Source organism: Mus pahari, chromosome 3, assembly GCF_900095145.1.
Source record: "Mus pahari chromosome 3, PAHARI_EIJ_v1.1, whole genome shotgun sequence".
In the NCBI taxonomy this organism is placed as follows: domain Eukaryota; kingdom Metazoa; phylum Chordata; class Mammalia; order Rodentia; family Muridae; genus Mus; species Mus pahari.
In genome coordinates, this window is record NC_034592.1 from 45,654,691 (window position 1) to 45,680,110 (window position 25,420).

General features: G+C 42.2%; 1 protein-coding gene across 24 annotated transcripts in view; it reads left to right on the forward strand.

Annotated features, from left to right (window-relative positions):
- Window positions 1-25,420, forward strand: part of Pkp4 (plakophilin 4) — a 214,090-nt gene that overhangs the window by 49,246 nt on the left and 139,424 nt on the right. For 15 of the 24 annotated variants that reach the window (XM_021195141.2, XM_021195143.2, XM_029537124.1 and 12 more), the window contains one exon: window positions 19,559-19,695. The exons of 2 other annotated variants lie outside the window; for them this stretch is intronic. In XM_021195141.2, coding sequence (XP_021050800.1) covers window positions 19,564-19,695 — 132 coding nt within the window. In that variant the 5' untranslated portion in view covers window positions 19,559-19,563. Of the gene's footprint in view, window positions 1-19,558; window positions 19,696-19,813; window positions 19,911-25,420 lie in introns of those variants that run through there. 7 more of the 24 variants (XM_029537132.1, XM_029537135.1, XM_029537139.1 and 4 more) reach the window with 4 other exon arrangements.

The window sequence follows — 25,420 nt, forward strand, 5'->3', positions numbered from 1 at the left end:
TCATATTCTTTCAAAGTCACAAGAATGTCCAATTCTTTGTGAGAATTCCAAAATAACCAGTGTGTTAGAGTTCTATTGGTATGCTAAAATACCACAAACAGAAGTTTGGGAGGAAAGAATTTATTTCAGCTCTCAGTTGCACATCATAGTTCATCACTGAGAGAACTCCAGGCAGAAACTGCAGCAGCTGCCATGGAGGGTCGCTGTCCACTGGGTTACTTCTCAGAGCTTGCACGGTCTTTTCTTACTGCCCAGGACGACCTGTGCAGTGGTGCTACCATCCACAGTGAGCCGGACCCTTCATACCAACCAGCAACTAAAAATGCACCAGACTTGCCTGCACGACAATCTTACAGAGGAGTTTTCTCAATTAAAGTTCCCTCTTCCCACATATGTCTCTAGCTTGTGACAAGTTGACATAAACTAGCCAGCACACTCATGTAGCTTTGAAATGGGACTTTTCCAGCTATTTCTGTTCAGGGGAAAACATTTGTAATATAAAAGTTGCTGGGCATGGTGGTGCATACCTTAAATTCTATCACTCTAGGGTAGAGGCCAGTTTGGTCTTCATTGTGAGTTTCAGGTCAGCGGAATTACATAGTGAGACCCTGTCTTAAAAGGAAAAGGGAAGGGGCCGTTCATCGCCGGAGTCACTGGGAATGCCCCATTTACCTCACAGTTTCAGTGATAGCCTCTCTTTGGTTTTTGATGGTTGATCTGCTGATTAGAGCAGACAAGAGTCACCATAGACTGACAGATTAGTTGTTTATGTCAATCTTCTCTCAACTGTCACAGGAGAGTGGGGACAAGAGTTTGTGTTTTCAAACAGAAGGGAAGGAAGCGACATTCCCTTTCTGGTACTGACTGCCCTGATATCATGGACTGTAGGTGTTCAGTTGTAGATTGCTCCTGCTTGCTCCAAGACATCTTAAGACTGTATTAGATAACTTTTTAGGGTTGCCTAATATCGTGAGTAAGAAAGGTGCTCTAAGCAGGCGGGTTCGGGGAGATTGAATACAGCTTGTGGTGATAATAGGTCTGAGGATCTGGGAGGACACTGTTTCTATCTAAGAGACTTAAATGAAACTGAGCCCTGGACCCCATAGTCACATGCTTAGAGTGTAATGAGAAGTCATCAACCTCCCCATGCAGACTTTCTGGGAAAATCAGAAAGCCCTAAAATATACCTGAACTTTGGGACAAGAGGAATCAGGACCCTGAACCTGAGTCCTGGGTCAGGTTTAGTCCTGTACCGTGTTGCCTAAAACTACTGTTGCTTTTGATAAACCATCAGTCTCCTCTCTATACATGCAGTTAATTCTAAGGAAGGAGGTGAAGCCAGCACATGGTGACTCGTTCAGAGGAAAGGGGAGAGGCTTTAGGGGAACCCTCAGGTGGTGTTCCTCATCTGACTAAGGTAAGGACCGCAGAGCTGGGGCAGGGGGCTCAGCTCCTCCAGGTTCCTGTGAGGAGGAAGAGGCTTGGCTTGATTCAGCTGCTCTTCTCTCCAGAGATGCTCCTGAGAGACTTAGTAAATAAGCAGGTGGCCCCAGCTTCAGCCGGAACTTTTTTTTTCCCCTCAGAGCTATACTATGAAGTGTGAATTTTGAAAAGACTTCTAAGAATAAAGACCTTGAAGTTAGATGGGACAGACTTGCATTTCATTTTGAGTTGTATTCTCCTTTGTAGTCGGCAGAGCCTGTCTTAGGAGCTGCTGCAGACTGACTGTGGACAGGCTGTGTCTCCACTCCCAGCCCCAATGCCTCGAACCATACTGTGACCTTGACCTTTAGTGGCCTTCCATGTGTTGAGAAGCTACCCTGGCTGAGCTTAGACGGGTTGGATTCTGTAAAAGCAACCCTGTATATTTATGTCTGTGTTTGTCTGAGTGCTGCAGAAAACGGGTGCTAAGAAAATAAGGAATTGGGGAAGGGGGGGAGATCACTTATTTTTGTTTTTCAAGGAACTTCCCATTTCTAGAGGTTTTTGGTTTTTTTTGTTTTTTTGTTTGTTTTCCAACTGTTCCTTTGTTACTCCTTAAAAGACGTGTTGCTGCCTTGTAATTTAGCCGCAAACATGTTCCCATATGTGCCTGGGATTTTTAGACTTCTCGGTTACCTGTGTTTAGTACTTGGCCTTTCTTGGTGGTAGAGTGCCTACTGGGTTTAATACTGTTTTCTTGGTTTGGGGTTTTTGTTTTTACATCTTGAGTAATTCTTCAAATTTTACCCTTATGCCTGTTTATTTTTAACCTTTTAGTAAAACTTTATCCATTTGGAATGGCCGGTTACCCTGAAGGGGGTATGACTTTGTGGAAGAACTTGTCCCTCTAGCTGACATGAGATTTTGCCAAGGAGCCTCCATGGGTGTAATTTCACCTTGTGTCATCTTAGGGTAAATGAACCAGCCCACTGCAGTTAAAATAGTTGGTTTTCCCTAAGGGAAGGTTTGTCAAAAGTGGTTGAGAGCAGCATTATAGGTGTTTTCTGTAAGCTGGTTTCTTTTCGGGTTATTCTTCACCATTACATTCCTTTAGAGGGCACACTCTTGTGCATTTGCACCCCTGCTTCACAATAGCCCTGTGGGGGTGCCAACACCTAGGGAGAGGGGATTGATGGCCCTGGCAGGGTCACACCCATCCACTCTTGATGCTCTTTTGTGTTTGTAACTCTGAAAGCCAAAGTTACTTTGACATTTTACACTTTTTAAAATTAGTGTCTGCATATTCTTTAGTGGACAGTATATTGATCCATAAATGACTGCTGTTATATACCCAATGAAGAAACAGAAATTCAGGTCTAGAGGTAAATGCAGCTGTTTCTCAGTATTTCTCTCTAAGGCATGACCACTGTTTAGATGGGAAGGGGGGGAGGCTCACTTCCTTTCGTGGTGTTTGTTTATTTGTTTGTTTGAGACAAGGGTTCTCTGTGTAGTCTTGGCCACTCTTGGCTGGCCTCAAACTCATAGATCCATCTACCTGCCTCTGTCTTCCAAGTCCTGGGACTAAAGGCAAGTGCCACCATTGCCTTGCTTCTTTCAAGATGCAGTTTTCGTACCCACTCATGGCCCCTGTTAGCAAAGGCAAAGCCAGGCGGTGTAGCTGTAACAGTGGTGAAGACCATCATGGCCACATGAGCATGTCCCACCTAACTCTGACAAGTTTGACTTGGCACATTGCTGGCTCCATTCTATATCTCTCCATTTTGGAAAACTACTCCTTGAGAAACCATTGCAGGTCTTGACAGGGGTATAGGCTTTGGTTCTTTATGAGCATTTTAGCCCTGAGACTAAAGGCTTGTAAGCGTTGAAAATGAAGATGAAGATGCCAGCAAGGGAAAGTTAGAAGCACTTCGTAGTTCCTGAGGGCAATTCTAGCATAGGATTGCACCAGCTTATAATTGATGTGTAGGTAGGAAACTGGTGCTGAGAGATCCAGCTGCTCTCAGTAGGGCAGTGACTCAGGCAGGAGAGAAAGCCATTAGCCTATAAAGTGAACAGATTGCCTTTCAGTTCCCTTTTCTGCCCCATCAGGGCACCAGCTTGCTCCACTTTTCACCAAATGTAAATTAAACACCTTATTTATTATGGTATCTCTGGTGTTCAAGTTATATATGTTTCTGTAATTCTTACGAGTTGAGCATACATAATTCTATGAGAATAGAAGGGACTTTAAACAGTCTTTGTAATTCTGAGGCTGATTGAGCATCTCAAGTTTATATTTTTCTATTATCTTAGTTACAGAGAGATTCTGAGGTAGGTTAGAAGATCATCTAACACGCATATTATTTTACTTCACACCGTCAGGGTTCTAAATATTTGTTCATCTATTCCTTCATTCATTTTTAATTTGGCTTTTTAGTTAATCAGTTTTGGATTTCACATCATGTACCGAAATCCTACTCATCTTCGACCTTTTGTATTTGCCCTCTGCTCTTGCAAACCTCCCCCACCCCCGCCCCAAAGAAAAAACAAAACAAAAAAAATCTCGCTGTGGAAGCTGTCACGTGTCACCATTAGTCCCACAGGATACTCCCTTTTGCCTACACTTTTTTACTTGCAAATGTTCATTGGTCTGGTTAGAGGCCTCTGGCTTCTGTTACACCATCAATACTAAATCCTCCCCAGGACTCCTTTGATATCCTGTTGTTGCCCTGTGTCATGGAGATCCTGCAGCCTTGGATCTGCAGGACCCGCCCCTTCACAAAAGCCAGCAGTTCATAGATGGAGTAGATGTTGGAATGGGCCAACTTGAAGCCCCAGATCTAGGTCTGAGTAAACACCCTTCCCTCAAGAGTTCAAATGGTGCAAAAATATATGGGGCCTTCATAATCTTAAAGTCAAAACATTTTGTAAGATTTGATTATGTCACACTAATTTATAAATTGTAATGACAAATTGTGAATTTGTAATAAATTCAGTTTACTAGACTAAAATTTTCTTTGCACATAGTAAGTCGAGTATTAAGCAAAAATTTAAAAGTAACAAAATTACGAGATGTAAATATAATTAAGCCTTTGAAGCATTTTACAGTGTTCTCAGAATAACCAAGTGCTGCTTTTGGTCTTTGCATTAAATCAGGGTACAGGGTTTTCATTGGTTGAAATAGATGAAGTCTTTAAAATATGAAATAATTTATCCCTTCATTTTCCTGCTCATCCTGGTCAGGGCTGTTTTGGGAATGGAGATGAACTCAGGACTCTGACTCTATGAGCTCTTTGTGTCATTGCTGGAAGGATGGCTCTGATGAACAGGGTCGTATTAAAGCAGTTCACTGGGCAGATGAACATGGAGCAAGACTGGTGTGGCTCCATTGGGCCATGCGTTGCATTACGTCCTGCTAATAATGCAGCTTCATTGACTTGAGGTTATTTCCCTGAATTCTTCCTTTAAGAAACTCAAAGCTCCTACCTAAAAGGAGACAAGTTGCTCAACTAGAATAATCAAAGGTGAAATCTGATTCTTCCCGACATTTTTAGTGCCAAGCAGTGAACAAAAGGCTTCTTCAAGGCGGCACATTGTTCGGTGGTTCTGTGTGTGTGAATGTGAGCAGCCCAATGCATTAAACATTTTCCCAAGGTTGAAAGTGGAGTGCCAGTTTCTGTTTTCAGTTCCTCGAATAGTAAAGCCTGTTCTGTCAGCAGCCATTTCATTAAATGCCTCAGCACTAGTGTGTTAGACACAGACACAGGAGACAGGGATCCTGTCTCAGGCTTAAGTCTGAGTAGATGAAGAAACACTTGAAGAGCAGAGGCAAATGTGTGGAGATGAACAGTGTGTGCTGGTAAGAGGCAGATGGTGTGGGTTGGAGGAGAGAGAAGACATCCACCACAAAGCTAAAAGCCATGTTTTTGGTGGCCTGGAAGATGAGTTCATAAGCTGGACTGGTTTATGGAATGTGTATAGGAGGAAGAAATGGCTTAGCAACACAGTTGATACTCAGTTTGTACCCACTCTGTGGACAGCCTTGTGCTGCTGTCTGAAGGGGGTGCGAGAGAATAGGCCTCGCCGGAGAGGCCGGGCTGAGAGAGGTGAGTCTACAGGAGCCTCCTCCTTGGACACAAGGAGAGGCAGGGAACTCTTTCCCCTGTTGCGTGGTTTTTGCCTTGGATTACTTTGGTGGTCTCTACGCTACATCCAGGCTCCATTGTTCTCTCTCCTTCCTTCTCCCCGCTTTGTTCTGGGTCCTCTCAGCAGCACTGAGATCAGATCCAGGCCCCTGCACAAGGTAAGCATGAGCTCCGAGAACCACATACCCAGCTTTCCCATCTCATTCTTCAAACTTCAGCTCAGTTACTGTTATTCTAAAGATCACAGAGGGGCAAGGAAGGGCCTCCCGGAGCCAGAGTCAGGTGATGCAGCAGGGAGCACAGTGAGGAAGCCTTTCAGATCGTGTGGCCATCTGCTGGGACCCTGTGACCAGTGTTTCCTTCCCCACCGCCCTGTGTTTCAGTGCATGTTGTAGTATGTGACTAAAAAGGTACATTCCATTAAATTAGGATTCACTATTTTATTTGAATGCTGTCACTTCAAAGCAGTGTTGTACCCTTTAGAAGAAATGTACAGTCAGTTTATGCAGTGAGCTGCCTGTCAGCTGACTGAAATTCCTCTGTCAAGAGGGAACAGGTTATATGTGAGAGAGCAAGAGGGATGTGGAGGGGAACAAGTTGACAAAAATACTTTCAAAACAAGATATTGTTGTTTTCCATTCTATTTTCCCAGAAGCTTTGGCATAAAAATGACTGTCTCACCCTCAGTCACATCGTGGATGTTTCAGAAAAAACATCTCAGGAAATCATACATAGTCCTACAGAAAGCTAGTCAGTGGAAAGAATGGCCTAAGTTATCACTTAGTTTTAAAGACTTGTCTAATGTACATTGTGTAGAGAAGATGTTTCTGGTCCTCAGTGCAGGGTTGTAGACAGTGCTATGCTTGTCCTGTTCCATGCCTGTTGCACAGGCTAGAATGTCAGCTGCTGTAATTTGATGAGGACAAGTGATCCATTAAAATGGACATAACAGGGATAATGTAAAAATGTGCTTGGTTTTCTTTCTTCATATATAAAATACAGAGCTCTACCGAGGTGGAGTGGCCCAAGCCTTTAATGCCAGCACTTGGGAGGCAGAGGCAGGCAGATCTCTGTGAGTTTAGGACCAGCCTGGTCTATAGAGTGAGTTCCAGGACAGCCAGGGCTACAAAGTTCAGATCATGTCTTACAAACAAACAGAACCGTATTATTCTGGTTTTTGGCTTTGAAATTGTACTTTTCATAAAATTTAATTAAACATGTTATTTCATGAAAGCAAAAGTTAAAAATATTTAAGCATAAAGATCTTTCCTGTGGTATCTTATTTCCCCAGATAGGATGGAAACCCAAGGTTTTTTTGTTGTATGTTAGACTTAACACCCCATTCTCCAGTTCTGATGCCAGCCATACACAATGGATAATGGCTGACTTCTAATTCTGGTCCGGATGGCGTCGTGTACTCCTTTATTCTAGTTTTACAGTGTGTATGGGGGGGGGGGGGTTCCTAAGGAGAAGGCATTCACTGACATATCTAAGACTGTCTTCATTTTCACTGATTTTTCTCTTTCTCAGTCTGCTTTCTGTAAGGAAAAGAGGGTGTGTGATATTGTGCTCTTCTTCCATGTTCTCTTAGACAAGGAACAAGCTATAGCTACCATTTGTCCCCAGGGACTCAGTATAGGAAGAATACAAGAACATTCCTGGGGCAGGCTTCAGCTCTCCCACCAACCTGCGCTCTAGCCAGTCAGTGCTTTAATTCTCCCAGGCCTGCCAGGCTCTTCTCCCACCCCTCACAAGATGACACCCTTTGGCTTTTACTCTTCCAGCTTCTCATGGGTCTTACCTACCTCATTCCATCAAGTACCGGAACACATCTCTAGCTTCCTCTCAGCACTCAGACTCATCCTTGGCTGCCCATGAGTGAGTGACTCATGTCTTTCTTTGCCCGCTTGCCTTCTTCATTTTCTCATCTCCAGAGCTGCCTTCCTGGTCCCCCCCCCCCTTCCTGTTCCACCAAATATAGACTCGACTCTCTTCACATAGCGCAGGGAAGCTCACACCTCCGTCTTCCACTACCTTTCAACTTCTGACGGCCTTTCTGCATCGTGGCACCCTGGTCTCCTCCCCTCCTGCTGCCGTGTGTTCTGTACATTTTTATCATTGTGTTTCCTTTCCTCCCCACCAGCCCAGGGACTTTTCATCACCTTACTGTCATGACACTTCACACGCTCTGGCATTTTCATGCAGACATAAATGTGTTGTCATTCTTTCCCTGTTCCAGCAGAATAGATAGACATGTGCTTACTGAACACTTCCTCTGCCTTAGTCTCTCTCCCAGGTACTGAGAAAAGCAGCCCCTGCCCTCAGGACCCCACAGTGCGTCCTTGGGAAATGATTGCTTTTCAGCCTGGTGCTTGCTGTATCCATGAGCATCAAAGTCACGGAAGTTCTGTCTAAAAGGCCGATACTTTTTCTCTTGTACTTTTTTCAAAAAGTTGTTTGAATATGTTATATGTGAGCCCACACTTGGCTCCTTGAAAGCTGCCATTAAGCATGCAGACTAAAACCAAGTGGTAGAGACTGAAAACTGTTGTGCCTCCTCCAGCTCAGCCTGCTGCAGACAGTGCAGGAAGCAAAGTCCTTGTTGTGGTCACAGTGTACTCCTTTTTGCTTTCCTTCCTTTCTTTTCTTTTCTTTCTTTCTTTCTTTCTTTCTTTCTTTCTTTCTTTCTTTCTTTCTTTCTTTCTTTCTTTCTTTCTTCCTTCCTTCCTTCCTTCCTTCCTNTTTCTTTCTTTCTTTCTTCCTTCCTTCCTTCCTTCCTTCCTTCCTTCCTTCCTTCCTTCCTTCCTTCCTTCCTTCCTTCTTCCCTCCCTTTTCTTTTCTTTTCTTCTTTCTTTCTTTCTTTCTTTCTTTCTTTCTTTCTTTCTTTCTTTCTTTCTTTTTCTTTCTTTCAGTTATACTCCCAAGAGCTACTTTAAAAGCTGTACATTATTAAAAGCATTATTACTTAAATCAGTATTTATTAAAAGAGACATTAAATGTATGTGTAATTAATGTTTGATGATTCTCCAGTTCAGATCTGTCATCCTTCCTTTTCTTTTACCTGAGCATGTACTGAAGTGTCTTTCAGATTACCATCTGCCTTACACTGAACGTGTCTAAGCAGGTTGTAATGTATCCTAGGAGGGGAGTTGATCTGCTCAAACCCATGCTAATGGCTGTTGTGTACCTAGCCTAAAGCCACATGAATGTGCATGAGAAAAGAATTAAAACTTGAACCAACGTGGATCAGACTGGGTTCTTTTTCTAGAAAATCATTCATTCCTATGCTTAAAAACCAAGCTTTCAAAACCATAGGACCCATCTTACAGCCAAGACACAAATTCATACTTCATTCTGTTGGCAGGAACCTTCACTATTAATCTAAAAAAAGGTAACGTCTGTACCATTATTAATGCACTGTCTTAATTTGCTTTCTATTCTGAGATTAAACACCATGACCAAAAACAAGTTGAGGAGGAAAGTGTTTATTTCAGCTTCAGATTTTCACTTTACACTCTATCATCAGAGGAAATCAGGGTGGTAACTCCAACCAGGAACTGAAGCAGAGGCCATGGAGAAGAGCTCCTTACTGGCTTGCTTCTCAAGGTTTGCTCAGCCTGCTTTCTTACACATTCCTAGATGGCTAACCTACGCTAACCTAGGGGTGGCGCCACCCACAGTGAGCTGGGCCCTCCCACATGAGTCTTCAATCAAGAGAATGCCCAATAGACTTGTACAGGCAATCTAATGGAGGCATTTCCTCAATTAAGATTCCTTCTTCCCAGATGACCCTAGTGTGTGTCAGCTTGACATAAAAACTAGCAAACAGTACTTTTCCAGTGCCGCCAACACTGGAAAGTTGGATTCAAATTTTAGCTGTAAAGTATGGAGCATTGCTTTCCTCTAGTGACATCAACTCATTACTGACGATGAATATCGTGTAGGATTTCCCAACATATGTTCCCCAGGCTCAGAATGTTAATAGGCGACCCTCAAGAGAAAGTGGAAGGGTCTGTGGCAAGTCAAGGTTGAGGACTTGGGATTGGGTTTGGGGGGTAGAACATGGGCTAATGATTCAGAGACTCTCAACACCAAGCAGCAGTTCTCGTATACACAGGATGGCTCTGCAGCAGCCCCAGCTCTGTGCGTGTCTCACACGTTCAAGGGGCTGCCAGTGCAGTAGACTTCGGTCATCACTTGGGCTAGCAGAGAGTAAGAGCTGTCCACTTGCTCCCCAGATTTGCTCACTGTGGCAGCTTACATTTGAGATGATTCACACTTGGAGAATTTTAAATTGAACCTTTAAATTACAAATGAATTAATTGTGACAAATTGAAGTCCAGTGCAGAGTATTGGGACCTCAGGCAGGACACTAAAAAGCCAGTCAGGTAGTCTATGAAGGAAAAAAAGCCAGTGTCATCAGTTAAGACAACCGCTAAGGAAGATAAAAGAGGTCACTGCACTACATATTTTATTTATATATAGCTGGTATAATATTTATTTAAGTGCTCCAAGTCTGCAATTAAACAGTCTTTCTGTGTAATTGCCTTTAGTAATTCAAGTATCAATCACTATATTTCTAAATCTACTACTAATTTCATTAGGCTTTAATCTTTTCGAACACTGGAATTTCATAGGAAAAGCTGGTGAAGAACACAGATTGTGGAGCAGACCAAGTGTGGTATGGCTTCCATGCCTTTAATTGCAAGTCCCATGAAACAACAGTCCATGGAGATTAGGGAGTCTAAATTGAAGGCAAATTTTTAAGCAACAATGCTTAATAAAATTAAAACCGTTGGTGGGCTATTTCCCACCTGAGCCCCACCCATACCTGCTGGCCATTTTATGTTCTAGGTCCCCCCAGAGCTGCACTTCTTTATAGTGATTTACTAGTTTGTCTGGTGTTGCCTTTTAGATTGGGAGTAGATTGAGCGCCAGGGTCTTATCTTTATTACTTTGAATAGTACGTACTCTATAGTATTGCATGTAAAGTAGATCAGAAATGTACATAAAGTGGTGTTTTTAGAAAAAAATCAGCACGTAAAATATTATTTTTAATCTTATGATATTTAAAATGCGTAAATTAGGTTTTCTGGTCCTGGTGGGTATATCATCTCATCATACTGAGTGTGGTGGGCTTAATCGACAACTCGCCTTTCTCAGCACTCCCCCTTGGCCGGGTGGTTGCTCTGCAGGCTCTTACCTGGCTGGCTCCTCTGGCTACTGCAGTCAGCTGTCAAATTGGTCAGGTCATGAAGGACTCTGTCTTCCGTATTCTGCCTTCTTGGCTGGGATGGCTCCCTTCATGGCATCTGAGCTCCCTCACAGTTCCAAGAGCAGCAGCTGATAGGCCTCCTCGGTTATAGTCTCTGATATTTCACTAAGGTCAGAGCTTGTCATGGTCCAGCCTCTAGATGCAAGAGGGTGGGCTGAGTGCTGCCTCTCCTTAGAGCAGTGGCTCTCAACCTTTCTAACACTGCGATCCCTTAATACAGTTGGTGGCTCCCAACCTTAACTTATTTTTGTTGCTCCTTCAAAACTGTGATGTTGCTACTGTTATTAGTCACGATGTAAATATCTGTGTTTTCTGATGGTCTTAGGTGACCCCTGTAAAAGGGTTAAAAAAGAGTTATAAGCTCAAGGGGTAGAGACCCACAGGTTGAGAGCCACTGCCTCTTTAGAGGCTTATCCCAGTCAGTCTTTCCCCAGCTACATAGGTCGCTGTTTCTTTTTGTTCTAATTTCTCCATTGTATTTGTGATTTGGTGGCAGAACTTTCTTTAAAGATTATTTTAACATTCTGAGTTCTGGGATTTTGTAAAATGCCTTAATTTTAGCAGAGCATAGTGGTGCACATGTGTAATCTCAGTACTCAGGAGGCTGAGGCAGGAGGATTCCAAGTTCAAAGCTCACCTTTGAACAAACCTTAGACTTGGTGAGTTTGAGGCCAACCTGGAGGACAGTCGTTGCCTTCACAGCCCCTGCTGACAGTTGTGAGCTTTTGCTGGTTTCTATAACTGAGAACAAGTTTGTGGCCAAACTGAATCTCGTTTCTTGTTTCCATTTTTCCTTTTTGCCTCTGAAATAACATTTGGGTCTGTCCTAACCCACAGAATCCTGGAATTTTGTGATCTCATCATGAACAACCCTCAAATAACATTTTGCTCTTCATTCTCAACCTGAGTCTCTGGCTGCTGCTGCTGCTTCTTCTTGTTGTTGTTGTTGTTGTTGTTGTTGTTCTTCTTCTTCTTCTTCTTCTTCTTCTTCTTCTTCTTCTTCTTCTTCTTCTTCTTCTTCTTCTTCTTCTTCTTCTTCTCTCTCTCTCTCTCCCTCTCCTTCTCTCCCTCTCTCCCTCTCTCTCTCTCTCCACACACACACAAACACACTTCTCAGTGTGAGCACTAAGAACATCAGTGTCACCTGCCCTTTGGGGACACTGCTCTTCCTGGGCCTCAGTAGCAGAGGCTTCCTGTCAGGTTCCCTGCTTCTGTATATGTCACTCCTTCCAATGGCTACCCTCCTGAGTGTCCCTCCTCCTGACCCTCCAAGCTCTGCTGTCAAGCACAGCTGTCTGCCAGGCTCCCAGATGCCCAGCCTATCTCTACTGTGGCAGGGTTTCCTCTGCTGTTTCACAATGGGTCTGAATCTGGTATCATTCTGGTGTTTTGGCACACCGGTGACATTTTTTGAAATTTCTAGACCTGACTAGTTTTCTTAAAATAGAAAAATGCCTCTTTGCTCTCTCCTCAAGCTGTGAGCTAGGGGAGAGGAAATGTGTGCTTGCTCGCCCACCGCTTAGTCCTCTCAGGCTCTGTGGATGGCTGCATCTTGTCTTTGTGTACCTTCAATTTCAAGCACCATTCAGGATTCTTTTGGTCTCCTTTCCCTCTCTCCCCTGCAGTATGGCATTTCTGTACTACAATGAACCCAGCTTCTTTATTTTTTAAAAAAAAAAAAATCTGAGCCCTGTAGTGCTTTCCAAAAGGAAGTGTCTTTTCTTTGTTTTTCATGAGAAGTAAGATGTTTCGGAGAAGAGTTGAAAATAGCTCAGTGTAACCCATGCTTATCAGGATCAATTTGTTATGGACAGCGTTGCAGTACTGTCTTTTGTTACAGGAGCTTGGTCACCATCCCCACTGGACACAGCTCGCATGTCAGGACAGGGGAGTGAGTAAGCACTCTCACTGACTTGCACTCTCTGAAATCATTCATCGTTGAACAGTACAGGGGCTTTGGGGGCATGGTATTTGTGACATGAGTCTCTTTTATTAAAATAGTTAAAATGGATACATGTAGCAGTTAATCTGGGAGTGTTATTGTATTGCTTAAAAATTTGCGCCTTATTCAGCATTTCTATTTATGGGTCATACCTAGTGTGGTAGGTTCTCTTCTGTTAGTCTTTTTTTTCTTTGTGTTTCCACACGTGGGTGGGAATGTGTGCACATGCATGTTGGAAGCCTGAAGCTGATGTCAGGAATCACATTTCTACCTTATACTCTGAGCCAAGATCTCTCAATAAATTCAGAGTTCACTGCCAGTGTAGCTAATCTGGCTAACCTGGCTAGCTTTATTGCTTCCGAGGTTGGAGTTCCAGTTGGGCATCATGCTCACCTGGAATTTGCATGGGTTTTGGGTGTCTGACCTCCAGTCCTTGTATTTACACAGCAAGGACTTCACTTCTAACTGCTGAGCTGGCTCCCAGCTCCAACTTGTTAGTCTTTAACCGTCTTCATTTAATTTTTTAAAAGGCCACCACAGAAGAATACATAGAAAATAAATACAATTAAAAGTATAGTTAAAAGCCAGTGCGTCCTATGCAGTTAGTACTCCGGCCAGGCCACTAGTGGAAAAATTAGCCGCAGGTGGGGTTTCAGGCCCTCTGTCCCCAGAGACATCTGCTGCTCCAATACTCTAGATAATCATCTCTCACTACTTATCAATGCATATAACTAGATTCTCTAAGAAATAAAGTTTTATTTTGCATGTCTTACATTCTGCAGAAATGGGTTTCCACTCTATATTCCTTTGCACGTTTTCATCTATTAAGCATTGTAATTGGGAGAGCATTTTGTTATATAGGGCTGGGTTCGTAGGAGCAGTGAAATGTATCACCTGAGTATACTGTGATGTATTTGTTTACTGATATGGGCCATTTGGGTTATTGGCAATTTATAACTTTTTAAAAGTACTAGATTATCTGTCTAGCTTCTCGGGGATAAGAGAGTTTCTACCTAATTGCCAGTGGGATTACTAGAGAATGGGCCGCATGTGTAGGTCGCTCTGTTAGATAATGCCTACTGTATTGAAATGGTACTTAGGCCTACTTAACATGTTCAACAATAGCATATGATGTTTACCTTCCCTGATGCCAACTTTGCCAAATTTTGAAATTAAGTGTTTTGCTCTTGTTCGAGTTGTGAATTGATAGCATTGTTATGCTATGTTGCATTATTAATTTGAATCTTTAGTTACTAATAGAATTGAGTGTTTCACTATTAGCCATCTAGATAGCATCTGTTTGCAAGGCCTTATTAGAGTCTTTTGCTTTAACATCTTGCGGTGAATTCCTGATCATAAAATTCATAAATCAAAATATTTCACTGTGCATAGATTATTCTTTAGGATTACTGCACTACTTGGGATGTATCTCCATGGTATACAGTTCCTTGTCAGTAAGTGCGTATTTTGGATAAACTGTGTGACTAGAGGGTTAGCATTTATCCACCTCTAAAACATTGCAGGTTTTGATACTGCTATTTCCAGAGTATTTTAAAAATGTGACTGAATAGTTGGTCTAGTTCTTTAGACTCTAATAGATCCCATATGGCCCTGAAGATATTCACCTCAGTAGGCACACTCTCAGTTCCTAGGGCTGTGCTTGCTTCTGCACTAATTCCTCAGTTTCTTTATAAACAAAGCAAAGAGAAGCTTTTAGTTACTAGCTAGTATTAATGATTTTTCTTATTTTTACTCTTAAGTATCTCTTATTCTTGTTTCACCTTAAACGTTTTCATCATCCTGTCATTAGTATCTTCATATATTTGAATCATATTTAAATGTTCACTTTTTTTACTTAAATTCTCTTAATTTGTTCTTAAACATCATTATTTTAGCTTAAGAACTTTCAAATAAATGTATTGTGGTTCTTGTCAATATAATATCTGCCTGAGTGTTCTAAATGAAATATATTTTATATTCCACAGTTCCATCTTAGGAAAGAAGGGGAGACTGTAGAATTCACAACTTTTTAGTAGTTTGGTAAAAAAAGTATATTTATATTTTGATTAAAATTTATTAAAGAGCAATTAGAAGGGAATAAAGATGAACATCTAGTATTGAGTTAATGTCCCAGTATTTCAATTTAGTAGAGCTGATCTTGTGATTTATCTATGATAAATGGAATTGTGTTGATTGGGTCATAAACAGCCTATATATTTTATTGTAAACTGCAAAGAAAGCCTTGCACTATCACACTAGAATATATGAGAGCCGCCAATGTGAGCGCAAAGAAATGCCCACTAATTTGTTGGAGTTCAGTATGGGGGGATACAGTACCCTCAGAAACACATGTAATGCAGACCCATCAGTTTCTCAGTAAATCTTCTTTGTCTTTGCTAAATCATACCTTGAGAAACCATAATTATTCAGCTGCTTCCAAAAAATGTCCTAGGCAGCTCAAAAGAATGAAGTCTAGCAATGGAACCTGCAGCCGCGTGTGCAGCCGCATGAGGCCACAGAGGCAGCACCCAGACCTGGCAGGCAGAGACAGGAAGATCATGGATGCAGGCGTTATTCCCTGGTCACAAGGCTGCCTTCCTGGCCTCCACCTGTCTGCTAGAAGGGCAATGTGGCACAGCTGACAGTGCCTGAAGACTCATAAAGGGCTTCCTAACAACTAGGAATGTGGAAGGCAGTCTGTGTCAGCTTCCGTTTCCTGCTTCAACTGCAGCACCTCCAGTCAGCACGCCTACATTTGGGATGCAGGCCTCTCTCTCGTGATGGGCAAGTACTACCTACCTTCAGGGGCAATCAGTTACTGAAAACTTTGCACATTCGAACCACAGCTCAAAAGGAATGATCTTCCTGAGCAATGTGATGATTATTCAAATTTGATTCTATGTGTAAAAATACACTTTTGTTACAAAGACATTTTTAGTGTCGCTTTCAGGGTTGTCACTTAAAGATTTTAGCCTTGTGTGTCCATAGCAGTCCTTCAGAGGGTCAGAGGATCAGCTTGCCTGCACAGGCCTTAGCTTTCTTGGGTTAGCCTTCTTTTCTTTTCTTTTCTTTTTTTTTTTTTTTGTCCTTGTTTTACTGAGAATCTGTACTGTTTCTTCTATGACATTTTGAGTTCATAAGGCACAAGACCAGCACCATTTATCACAACCCCTCCTATGCCTGGAAATAATAGTAGGATCCTTTTTATAGCCTGCTCACCATTTCCTAAATGGATCCACCCATCATTCCTTTGACTGTGCCATCTATAACAGGAAGTGGATATGTCCCAAGAAGCCTGAAGCAGGGGGAGTGGGATTCCTATGCCCCTTAGACCCCCTCCAATCGTCTTAAATTCCGATCAGTGTAGTATAAGATCACCTTAGCTTTTGAACTGCTCTCCCTTGGACCTCGGAAGCATCTACAGGGCTACCCAGCCTGCTGCTGAGCAACCTTCATATAGGACCTTGCGTTTATCCTGTTGTTTTGATCTCATTAGTGCAACAAAACAATGCTTCTTTTGCCTGTATTCTGGTTTTGTTATTTGGTAAATTCACTATTTGTCTTACTGCAGATTTTGTACATGCCCTCCACATTATCTTATATCGTTGGTGAAGGATTTGGTTAGTATTAGGTCAAGTTCAGAACTCTGGCATAGCATTAGAATCCTCTATAGATTGATACATTTCATTCAGGTATTTATAGATTGTTCAAGTCAGTAGTTGCCCTTATTTCAGCCCCATTTCTATGTTAATTATAGAATCATAAGGGACTTTTAATATTGTGCATGCCTCACTAGAATTGAGACACTGCATTTCCATGGTTACACTGCCAGAGAAGGAAATCTGATGAGCTTAACAGGACTTCTTTGGTGCACCTCTCCTTAGTTCCCAAAAACCCTTCTTGCATAACATTCTTTGAAGAATCACACCCAGCATCTTGTCTCGGTCTTATTTGTAATGTGAGGAACCTACCTTCTCTTTTCTAAAAATGTAGGCATGGCATTTCCTCCTTCCCTTTTCCTGGCACGACTTCTGCTCTCCATGTTTCTGTGGAAAGCCTGTAAAATGGCTCAGTGTTCCCAGATCTTCAGTGTGTGATCACTCAGATCTGTGCCTTGCACTCACCGAGGAAGACTCAGCTTGCTTGAATATTGAGGAATATTCACCTCTGGACTTGGCAAAAGAGGAATCAGCTTTTGTATCTAGCTTTACTTAGCTTTATTTCCAACTCATTAATGGATCTTTGATTATAAGAATGATAAGAAAATAGATACCTTACTGTGAGGCTCCTTTTGGGTTACAACTCTTGAGGATTGTTACAGAGTACTCTCCACCCTATCATTGTTCATTGCATCCTGGTTATTGAAGAATCGAGACAAATAGCCCAGCTAATGAACATTATTTCTGCACTATAGTAGTCTCCTTCATAAACATGTTCTTTGAATCTCTGTTGACTTCAGTGTTATGTCATTGTTTGCCTCCTGTTAGACTTTGCCTTCTCTGATTCAGAATTTGCTGCATCAGTGAGATGATGAGCCAGAACTGCCTTCTACCTCCAGTCCCTTACCCCCTCCGTAGCTTGCGAGCGAGCATCCTTGTGCTCTGAGTCCCTTCCCCCCTTCGTAGTGTGTGAGCAAGCATCCTTGCGCTCTGAAGATGCCCAGCATGTTTCGGTAAACCTGGGTCGCTATGATCACCAAAATAAGCATTATTAAGTAAAGTACAGTGCACTCCCTGAGATACAGTCACTTACTTCGGCATCTGTCTTTAAACTCAGTACATCCTCTGTATAACAGAATGAATGCTTTGCTCCTTTTCTAAACTCTTTGTTCAATGACTTTTTTCCTCCTTTCCTTCTGACACATTGGTTGTTTCATGTTATACTCTTGACATTTAAATTCCTTGGGTTTTGGCATTGTTTGTTTCACTGTTGCGTAGTAACATTTTTGTTCTTCCCAGCCATCTGTTCATTTGAAGGTGTATGATTCCCTCCTCCACAGTGACCAGAATGCTTTCATCTCTCTACTTGCCTTGACTGCTAAGTCAGGCTGTCGGTGTAGTGGTTCTTCATCAATAGAATTGGTGATGTTATCTTTGATAAGCACTTGGTAAAAATACAACTCCAAGCCGGGTGTCTTGGCGCATGCCTTTAATCCCAGCACTTGGGAGGCAGAGGCAGGTGGATTTCTGAGTTCAAGGCCAGCCTGGTCTACAGAGTGAGTTTCAGGACAGCCAAGGCTACACAGAGAAACCCTGTCTTGAAAAATCAAAAAAAAAAAAAAAAAAAAAAAAGCTCCATCCACCTAATATTTTTAATGTGCCTTACACCTCAATAAACATATTATAAAAGATAAAGGTGATCATAAAAACCATTGAATTGTGTTGTATAAACATTAGCGTGTCCATTTTTATCACTGAAAACCATGAGGCTTGAAGGAATGGTGCTTTGTCTCGGTGCTCCCAGGTTTTGATCCTAGACTCACTTGATCCAAGAATGAAGCTCCTCCTGCCAGTCCTACAGGAGAAGATCGTCTTGTAGATTAGAGTGTACCTGGTGCTTTTCCTCTGTGAGACCAAGAACTCAGCCTCCAGCGCAGACAAGAGAGAGCCTCCTGAGTGTGGTTTCACCTTGGGATGATGCTCAGATGCACCCATCAGACCCACTGCCTATGACTATGTCAAGAGCAAGCAACCACAGCAGAGATCCACAAGTCCCAAAGGTCAGGATAGAGTGAAGGAAGATAAGCACTTAGGCAAGCAAGCCTTCCCTTTTACTTAGAGTATTGTTTGGTAAAGAGCGGCTGGTATTGGAAGTTAAGGGAATGGGAAAAAATTCTCAGATCAAAGAATACATATGAACACTGGAGAGGTTAATTTGTTAGAAACTGAAGTAAAAGTACAGAGTGGTATTTAGAATAAACCATGAAGATTGTTGTCAAAAATATGATGTTCACTGCCTCTGTTTATGTGTAGGAGCACATTTAAATGGATATGGTCTTTTGGGCGTTTTCAGATTTATTTGGTGGGATTTACCCAAGGACAAGAAGAGAGAGACATCAAAAAGGTGTCATTTGTATATTTTTGTTCAATAGGGATTAATTAAGCATTAACTACCTATACAAAGATTAGTCTTGTCTTATGATAAAATCTTCTTTTAAGGAGACATATACTTCTAAATTACCAACATAATTGTAACGTTTTATTAGCGTCTCCTCCTGGTCTTTTCTAAGCTTGTAGAATGTCTGAGGTCACTACGTCTTCTCGCGAACACAGTGGAGCTGTCTTAGTGCTGTCGCAGCGGTTTGGAGAGATCAGATCCCTTGAAAGAAACCAAGTCCTGAGAGCCCCGTCTTGGGTGTCCGCCTTGGGTGTTCTGGTTGTAAATTGTTAAGACATAAAACTTGTTTTTAAAACCATAGACTTTCATTTGTTAACTTTCAAGCTTTTCTTGAGTTTCAAACTTCTTTTTAAAACCTATTGTCTAAGCTTCTCCAATTGATAAAGTTTTTTTTTTTCTGTCAATTCATGTTTGTAGATGTCTTTTGTGTACATATTCCTAGAAAACTGAATCATTTAAAGAGCCCTCCTGCAGCCCCTTTAATGCCTCTTTTCTACACTGAATACCATTAAGTATGTATTTGCTATTGGACTTGGGACCATTCTATAGCCAGCCACTGTAGTTCTTAGGAACCATCTACAGTGGGACTCCTCAGTGAATCCCAGCCCCCTGAGACGCTCTGGAAGCAGTGTTAACCCTTTGCCTGCTTGATTGCAGGAGGAATGCCCGCCCCTGAACAGGCCTCACTGGTGGAGGAGGGGCAACCACAGACCCACCAGGAAGCTGTCTCCACTGGCCCAGGCATGGAACCCGAGACCACAGCCACCACTATTCTAGCTTCCGTGAAGGAGCAGGTACACACTTTCATTGACGTTTGCGATGACATTTCTTCAATGCCTTTAAAAATTAATCTTTGGATGTGTTTTCAACCTGTCTAACGTCCTTGATGCCTTCACATTTTCTAATTATAAGGTGTTTACATCCCTGAGTACATTGGGATGACTGGCATGTAGAGCTGCTCCAGCTGCCAGTCAGAACCGGAACATGCAGGATACTTGTGCGTCTGCAAGTAAGGACAACCTTGATGGTGCGCGGTGTCTGTCTCCCACCTTGCCGAGTGTGTGCATGCGCGCAGAGCTGTTTACGGCGTGTTTCACAATGCTGACTGTCCATCAGGACTCTGGCTTGTGCTGTCTAGATACTCTGAGGTTTTTAACCTAGGCATTACTAGGGTTGTCTCTGGGGTTTGCGGGGTACAAGCTGTATTTGTATGTTTGTCTCAATCCAAGTAATTCATTTTGTGAGCTAATGTTGTAAAAGTTGTCACACTGTGCCTATTTGCTTCCACCTGTGTTTATGTTTTCCTTTAAAGCACTAATTCTCTGTCCTTTAACTCCAAGTGACCTTCAAAGTTAGGTCTTATCTGTAGTGCCTAGAGAAATTGGAGCTCTCAGATTTAATTTTTAAGATTTAAAGGCTTAATAAAGTACATGTAAATGTATCCTCTAGGAATCGTTTTCTACCTGCCTCCAGAAGAATTCATGTGCCCTCTGTGAAGGTTATTCTACTCAAATAATATATTAATTTTTTTAAATTTACTATTACTGGGTATTTTTTTTGAGAGAAATAGACTGAGTGTGACAGTGCTTTCCAAACTCAGCATCTGCGGCACACATAACTAATGAAGACAAAGAAGGAGGAGCCATTAATGTTGCATTACTTCACCGTTTGCCTTAACCAGGAACTCTGCATGGGACTACTCTATACCTGACATTAGAGCTAAGTTTTTAAGAAAACAAGTTTAGGAAATTACTCAAATAGCAGTGTGATTATTTTCCTTATTGAATTTGGGAGTTTGGAAACGGTACAAAAGTATTTGAAGGGCCGTAGCTATAGCTCAAGGTAGGGTGTTTGCTTTATATACTACAAAAACATTAAGACAGGAGAAAAGTAATGGCAGACTGCTTTCATTTACTCTTGAATGCACCTCCCAGGGCCATTAAGAGAGGAGAAATGGCTGTTGCCTGGAGCCCCCAGTAGCTGTCAGAACCTGACCTAGGAGCAGTAAGGTGATGTGCCTTAGAGTTTACACTGTTCTGATGAAGGGTTGGCAAACTGATCTCAGTGCCCAGAACTGACCAGAAACTGGAAGCTGTGAGCACTAAACCCAGCAGCAGAGGCGCTGTGTTTGCCTCTTCACACCGGCGAGCCAACCCCTGAAGTCCCCGAGGGAGGCTGCTGTGATCTTTCCATTGGGGAGTTCTGGGGTAGCCTGAGACTGTTAGAATTTCATCGTTTGGTGATAGATTGTATTCGAGTGAATATTTTGTGTGATATTGCAAGGATTCCAGTTTCTCCAGGCAGCAGAGTGTAGTGTATGCTGCTTATTAAAAGGATCATCATATGTCATCCAGATAATTTAGTTATTTCGAAGACACATTCTATCTTTATTTCTTTTCATGTCCTGAGGAGTTTGAGTTCATTAATACACATTTGTAGTTTCCGTACATAATTTCTTTTCAAAATTGTCAGTGTTCAGCACTCAGGATTTCAATCATTCACCCCAGAGAATTCTGTCTTCTGAGTTAAGACATATGCCTGCTTTTTAAATAGCAGTACAACTTCCATAAGATTTTTCAGAAACACACAGCGTATACGTGAGTAAAAGCTTCTTGATCCTATAATGAAATATGCCGCTTTCTGTTTGTCAGCCCTATGAGATAGAGCCCAGGAAAGCTAAATATGAATAAATAGCACTAATTACCTTCTAATTCTGAGTTTAACTACTCTTCAGAACGACACTCTTAGCATGCATGTTACACACCAGTGAAATGATTATTGCTGATAATGTTGGGCAGCCAAGACCAGTATTCTCAGATGGGACACTGAGTCACTTAGCCTTGCTGCCTCGCCCTGGTCCTGGCTATGGATGAAGAAGTCAGCTCTGCTGTTCTCCACGGATGGACCTGGTTTGATGGCAGCAACATCTCAGTGAGGGCCTTGCACTGGGCACAGAAGGAAGGACACATGCAGTGCAGTTGGGTAGATGGCTCTGCTTTCTATCCTTGTTTCTCTGCTTGCTGTGTCATCTTGAGGGTTTTGTTGTTGTTTTGTTTTATTTTAAGCCTGTCTATATATTTCAGTGTCCCCACTAATAGAATGGGTGTAAAGACAGTGATAGACAGTATTCACACATGGAAAAATGTGTACAGCAATGCATGGCACCTAGGAAGGGCTGATCACCACCACCACCACCACCATCATCACCATCATCTCTACATATAAAGAGCTCCAAGGAGCTGCAGGTTTTAACATAAATATATTTAGGGATTCTGTGAGCCTTCTTTTGGACATTGACATTAACAGACCAAAACCCTATCTGAACATTGAGTGGTATTTGTGTTCTCCTAGTATTTTACTTAACAAAACGTCTTAAGCTTTCAAAATTTCCCCATAGTAGTTTCACAAATAAAAAGAGTTTCGTATATAAATTCTGAGATTTGGTCATGTAAAAATAACTTATTAACTTGTTGATTTATCACAACCTCAGTGTGGAGGCACTTAGTGGAAGAGTTGTAAAGTAAGAACCTTTAGCACTCATCTGAATTTTGGGAGGAAAAAGCCACTACATGGCTCACATGTCTGTGTCCTCTTGGGCAAGTCCCAGGGCATGGAAGGACGGTCAGGGAGGCAAACAGCCCATAGCAGTCTCTGCAGCCCCAGTCTGTTAAATACCTGCCATTGGCTCTCGGGTGTCAGAGACAAAGGCCTTTCCCTCTGGGCTCCTCTGGTAACTGAAGCCACACGGTTGCTCTCTGGCACAGGTTGGAATTTACATTCTACTTTTATGAAAAGATAGCTTTTCACATAGATGCCAGTCAGCAAGGGTCTCAGGGTTTCTATGGCTGTGAAGAGACACCATGACACAGCAAGTCTTATAAAGGCAAACGTTTAGTTGAGGGTGGCTTACACTTTCAGAGGTTCAGTCCATTATCAACATGGCGGGAAGTGTGGTGGTGTGAAGGCAGATGTGGCACTGGAGAAGGAGCTGAGAGTTCTAATTCTGAATCTGTAGGAAGAGAATGCCATATTGGGCATGGCTTGAGCTTCTGAGACCTCAAAGCCCACCCTTTAGTGAAACACTTTCTCCAACAAAGCTGCACTTACCCCCAACAAGGCCACATCATCTAAAAGTGCCACTCCCCATGGGCCAAGCATTCAAACACATGAGTCTGTGGGGCCATTCCCATTCAAGCCACAACAGCCATCCATGTACAGGAGAATTCCTCACTCTGATGAGGATCAAAGGCTAGCCCCTTTATGAGGATGTATTCTGGCAGCCTGAAATCCCCTCTCTCCTCATCCCTCATGGGTTGTAGCACAGCTGTGACTATCCTGTGCTGCTTTGGGCTTACATAATTGGCTCCCTAAGGAAAGAGTGGTGTTTTATACATGTGTTACAGGTTTCTCTTCCCAGCACCGGCTACTATATCAGTCTTGAAATAAATGATTGTCCAAAGAGGAGTTCAGTACTGTTGGGTAGCCTCATTACCAACTTGCTGTTTTGTGAAAACCATGAACTTGTAGCCAGATTTACAGAAGCATGGTGAGCAAGAGTCTCATGTCTCTGACAGCGTCTTATCCAGCTGTGCATCCTGTTCATAAGACAGCTTTACTTGCCCTGCACCTGCATTGATCTAGGAACTAAATCCATCTACATAGTTGACGGTAAAGTTTTATTTCTTGCCTGCTGACATTTTGATGCAGATGCTATGGCTTTGCTTCCCCACATGTCCAAGTTAGCAGACAATTAAGTACAGATAATAAAAGGATAGGTTATGATATTGATTTGGGAATTTGCTCTATGAGAAATACAGGCTAATTCCTAGAAATAAGAGGAATGGGTTCCTTGGACTTAAATCTGAAGTTACAGAAAGTGTCAGAGCCACCAGTAGGCTCCAGTCAGAATCCTCTTTTGGCAGCTTCTGCTGTTTATCTCAGTAAAGATGCAGGAGTTCAAAATAAATTAAGAAGCAAGGAGGGATTTTTGTATCCTGATAGTCTGTAGATTTCTGGCAAACTTGAAACTGATGAATAGCTAGCTTACTGCACTGTATACAATCATTAGGTGAAGAAATATGTCCAAATGTAGTAGTCTCAATGGGCCTTGCATCAGGTGAAAACCAGAGGCCAAAATGACAGAGTTACCCTGTCTCGAAAAACTTAAAAAAAAAAAAAAAAAAGACAGAGTCCATTTTGAAATTCCACAGCACATTTTTGACTGAAAAGGAATCTGGTAAGGCAGTGGCTGCTCATTGTGCCTTTCCCTACAACCTTGATGTGCCCCATGCCCTCCTCCGAGGTACAGGGAAATAGTAAGCAACAGGGTATGTGCAGGGAGACCAACTGATTGGCAGGGTGCTGTATTAAAACAGGTAAACAACAGGATATATGCAGGGAGACCAACTGATTGGCAGAGTGCACTGTATTATAACAGATAAATTATTATCTCTTAGTTTTAGAAATGTTCTTCAAAATAAAAACGATATTGCCAGTTATGGGTAGGATTAACAAATAAATTTCATAGTTCTATATAGGATGCAAGATTACTTATTTTCTATAGAATCATGTGTGTGTAAACATGTGCATGAGTGTGTGCGTGCCTGCGTGTGATTGTGATTTGACCTTGCCTCGGGGGCTCTGACTTTTATTCTTTTACCTACTCATAAACCACACTCTTTAAATTGTTTTTGATGATGATTAAGAAACTTGAAATCCAAATTTAAGATTGAGGTGAACCCAAAAGGTACAGACAGAGTGGGAGTCAAACGGTAGATGTTACACATTACTAACACACTGAAGCACTGTGTGTGCCTCTTGCTCTGGTGCACTCCTAAATTAGGTACCCTGTGTATTGCTTCTGTTGTTTTCAATGAGTGGAATCACCCTGTTTGTAGCACTCTTCAAGAAAGATGCCATCATTCACAATAACATGTTACTGGCTTTTTGTGGAAATTTCAAGTAGGCCTTCATTATGCCTCTATTTATTTAAGTGGTAGTTAAATATCAAAGAGTGAAGTGAGAACCAGGGACCCTTAAATTTGGAAGATAAAACAAAAGAATTTGGAGCCCAACCATGTCCTATTGATATTACTTCATTTGAACCTGGCCATCTTAGCTTTAGTCATTACACGCCCTTCCTGTATGGCAGAGTGCCCAGAACGCAACAAACTCCTGCACAATTATTTACTTTATTCCTCTAAAACTGAAACAACGCACTGCTCTGCCCCTGCCTCTGCAGCCACCTTTTGTGCAGCCTGAGTTTATTTATACTGACTAGTCCTTCCTGACACACTTCAGTCACATGCAGAAAATACCTTCATTCCAGCTGTAGGCAAGCGTAGTTTATGGGAGTTAGGGAAAAGCACTGTCCTGTCACCGCAGCACCTGGCCTTTTATTGTCCCTGTGACTGTTAGTATACAACTTATCTCTTCTATTGGGAACCAGACAATCCTGGCAGTTGTGATGATTGTTTAACTTACATTTTCCCATGCCTGAGCTGCATTGTGAAGCACAAG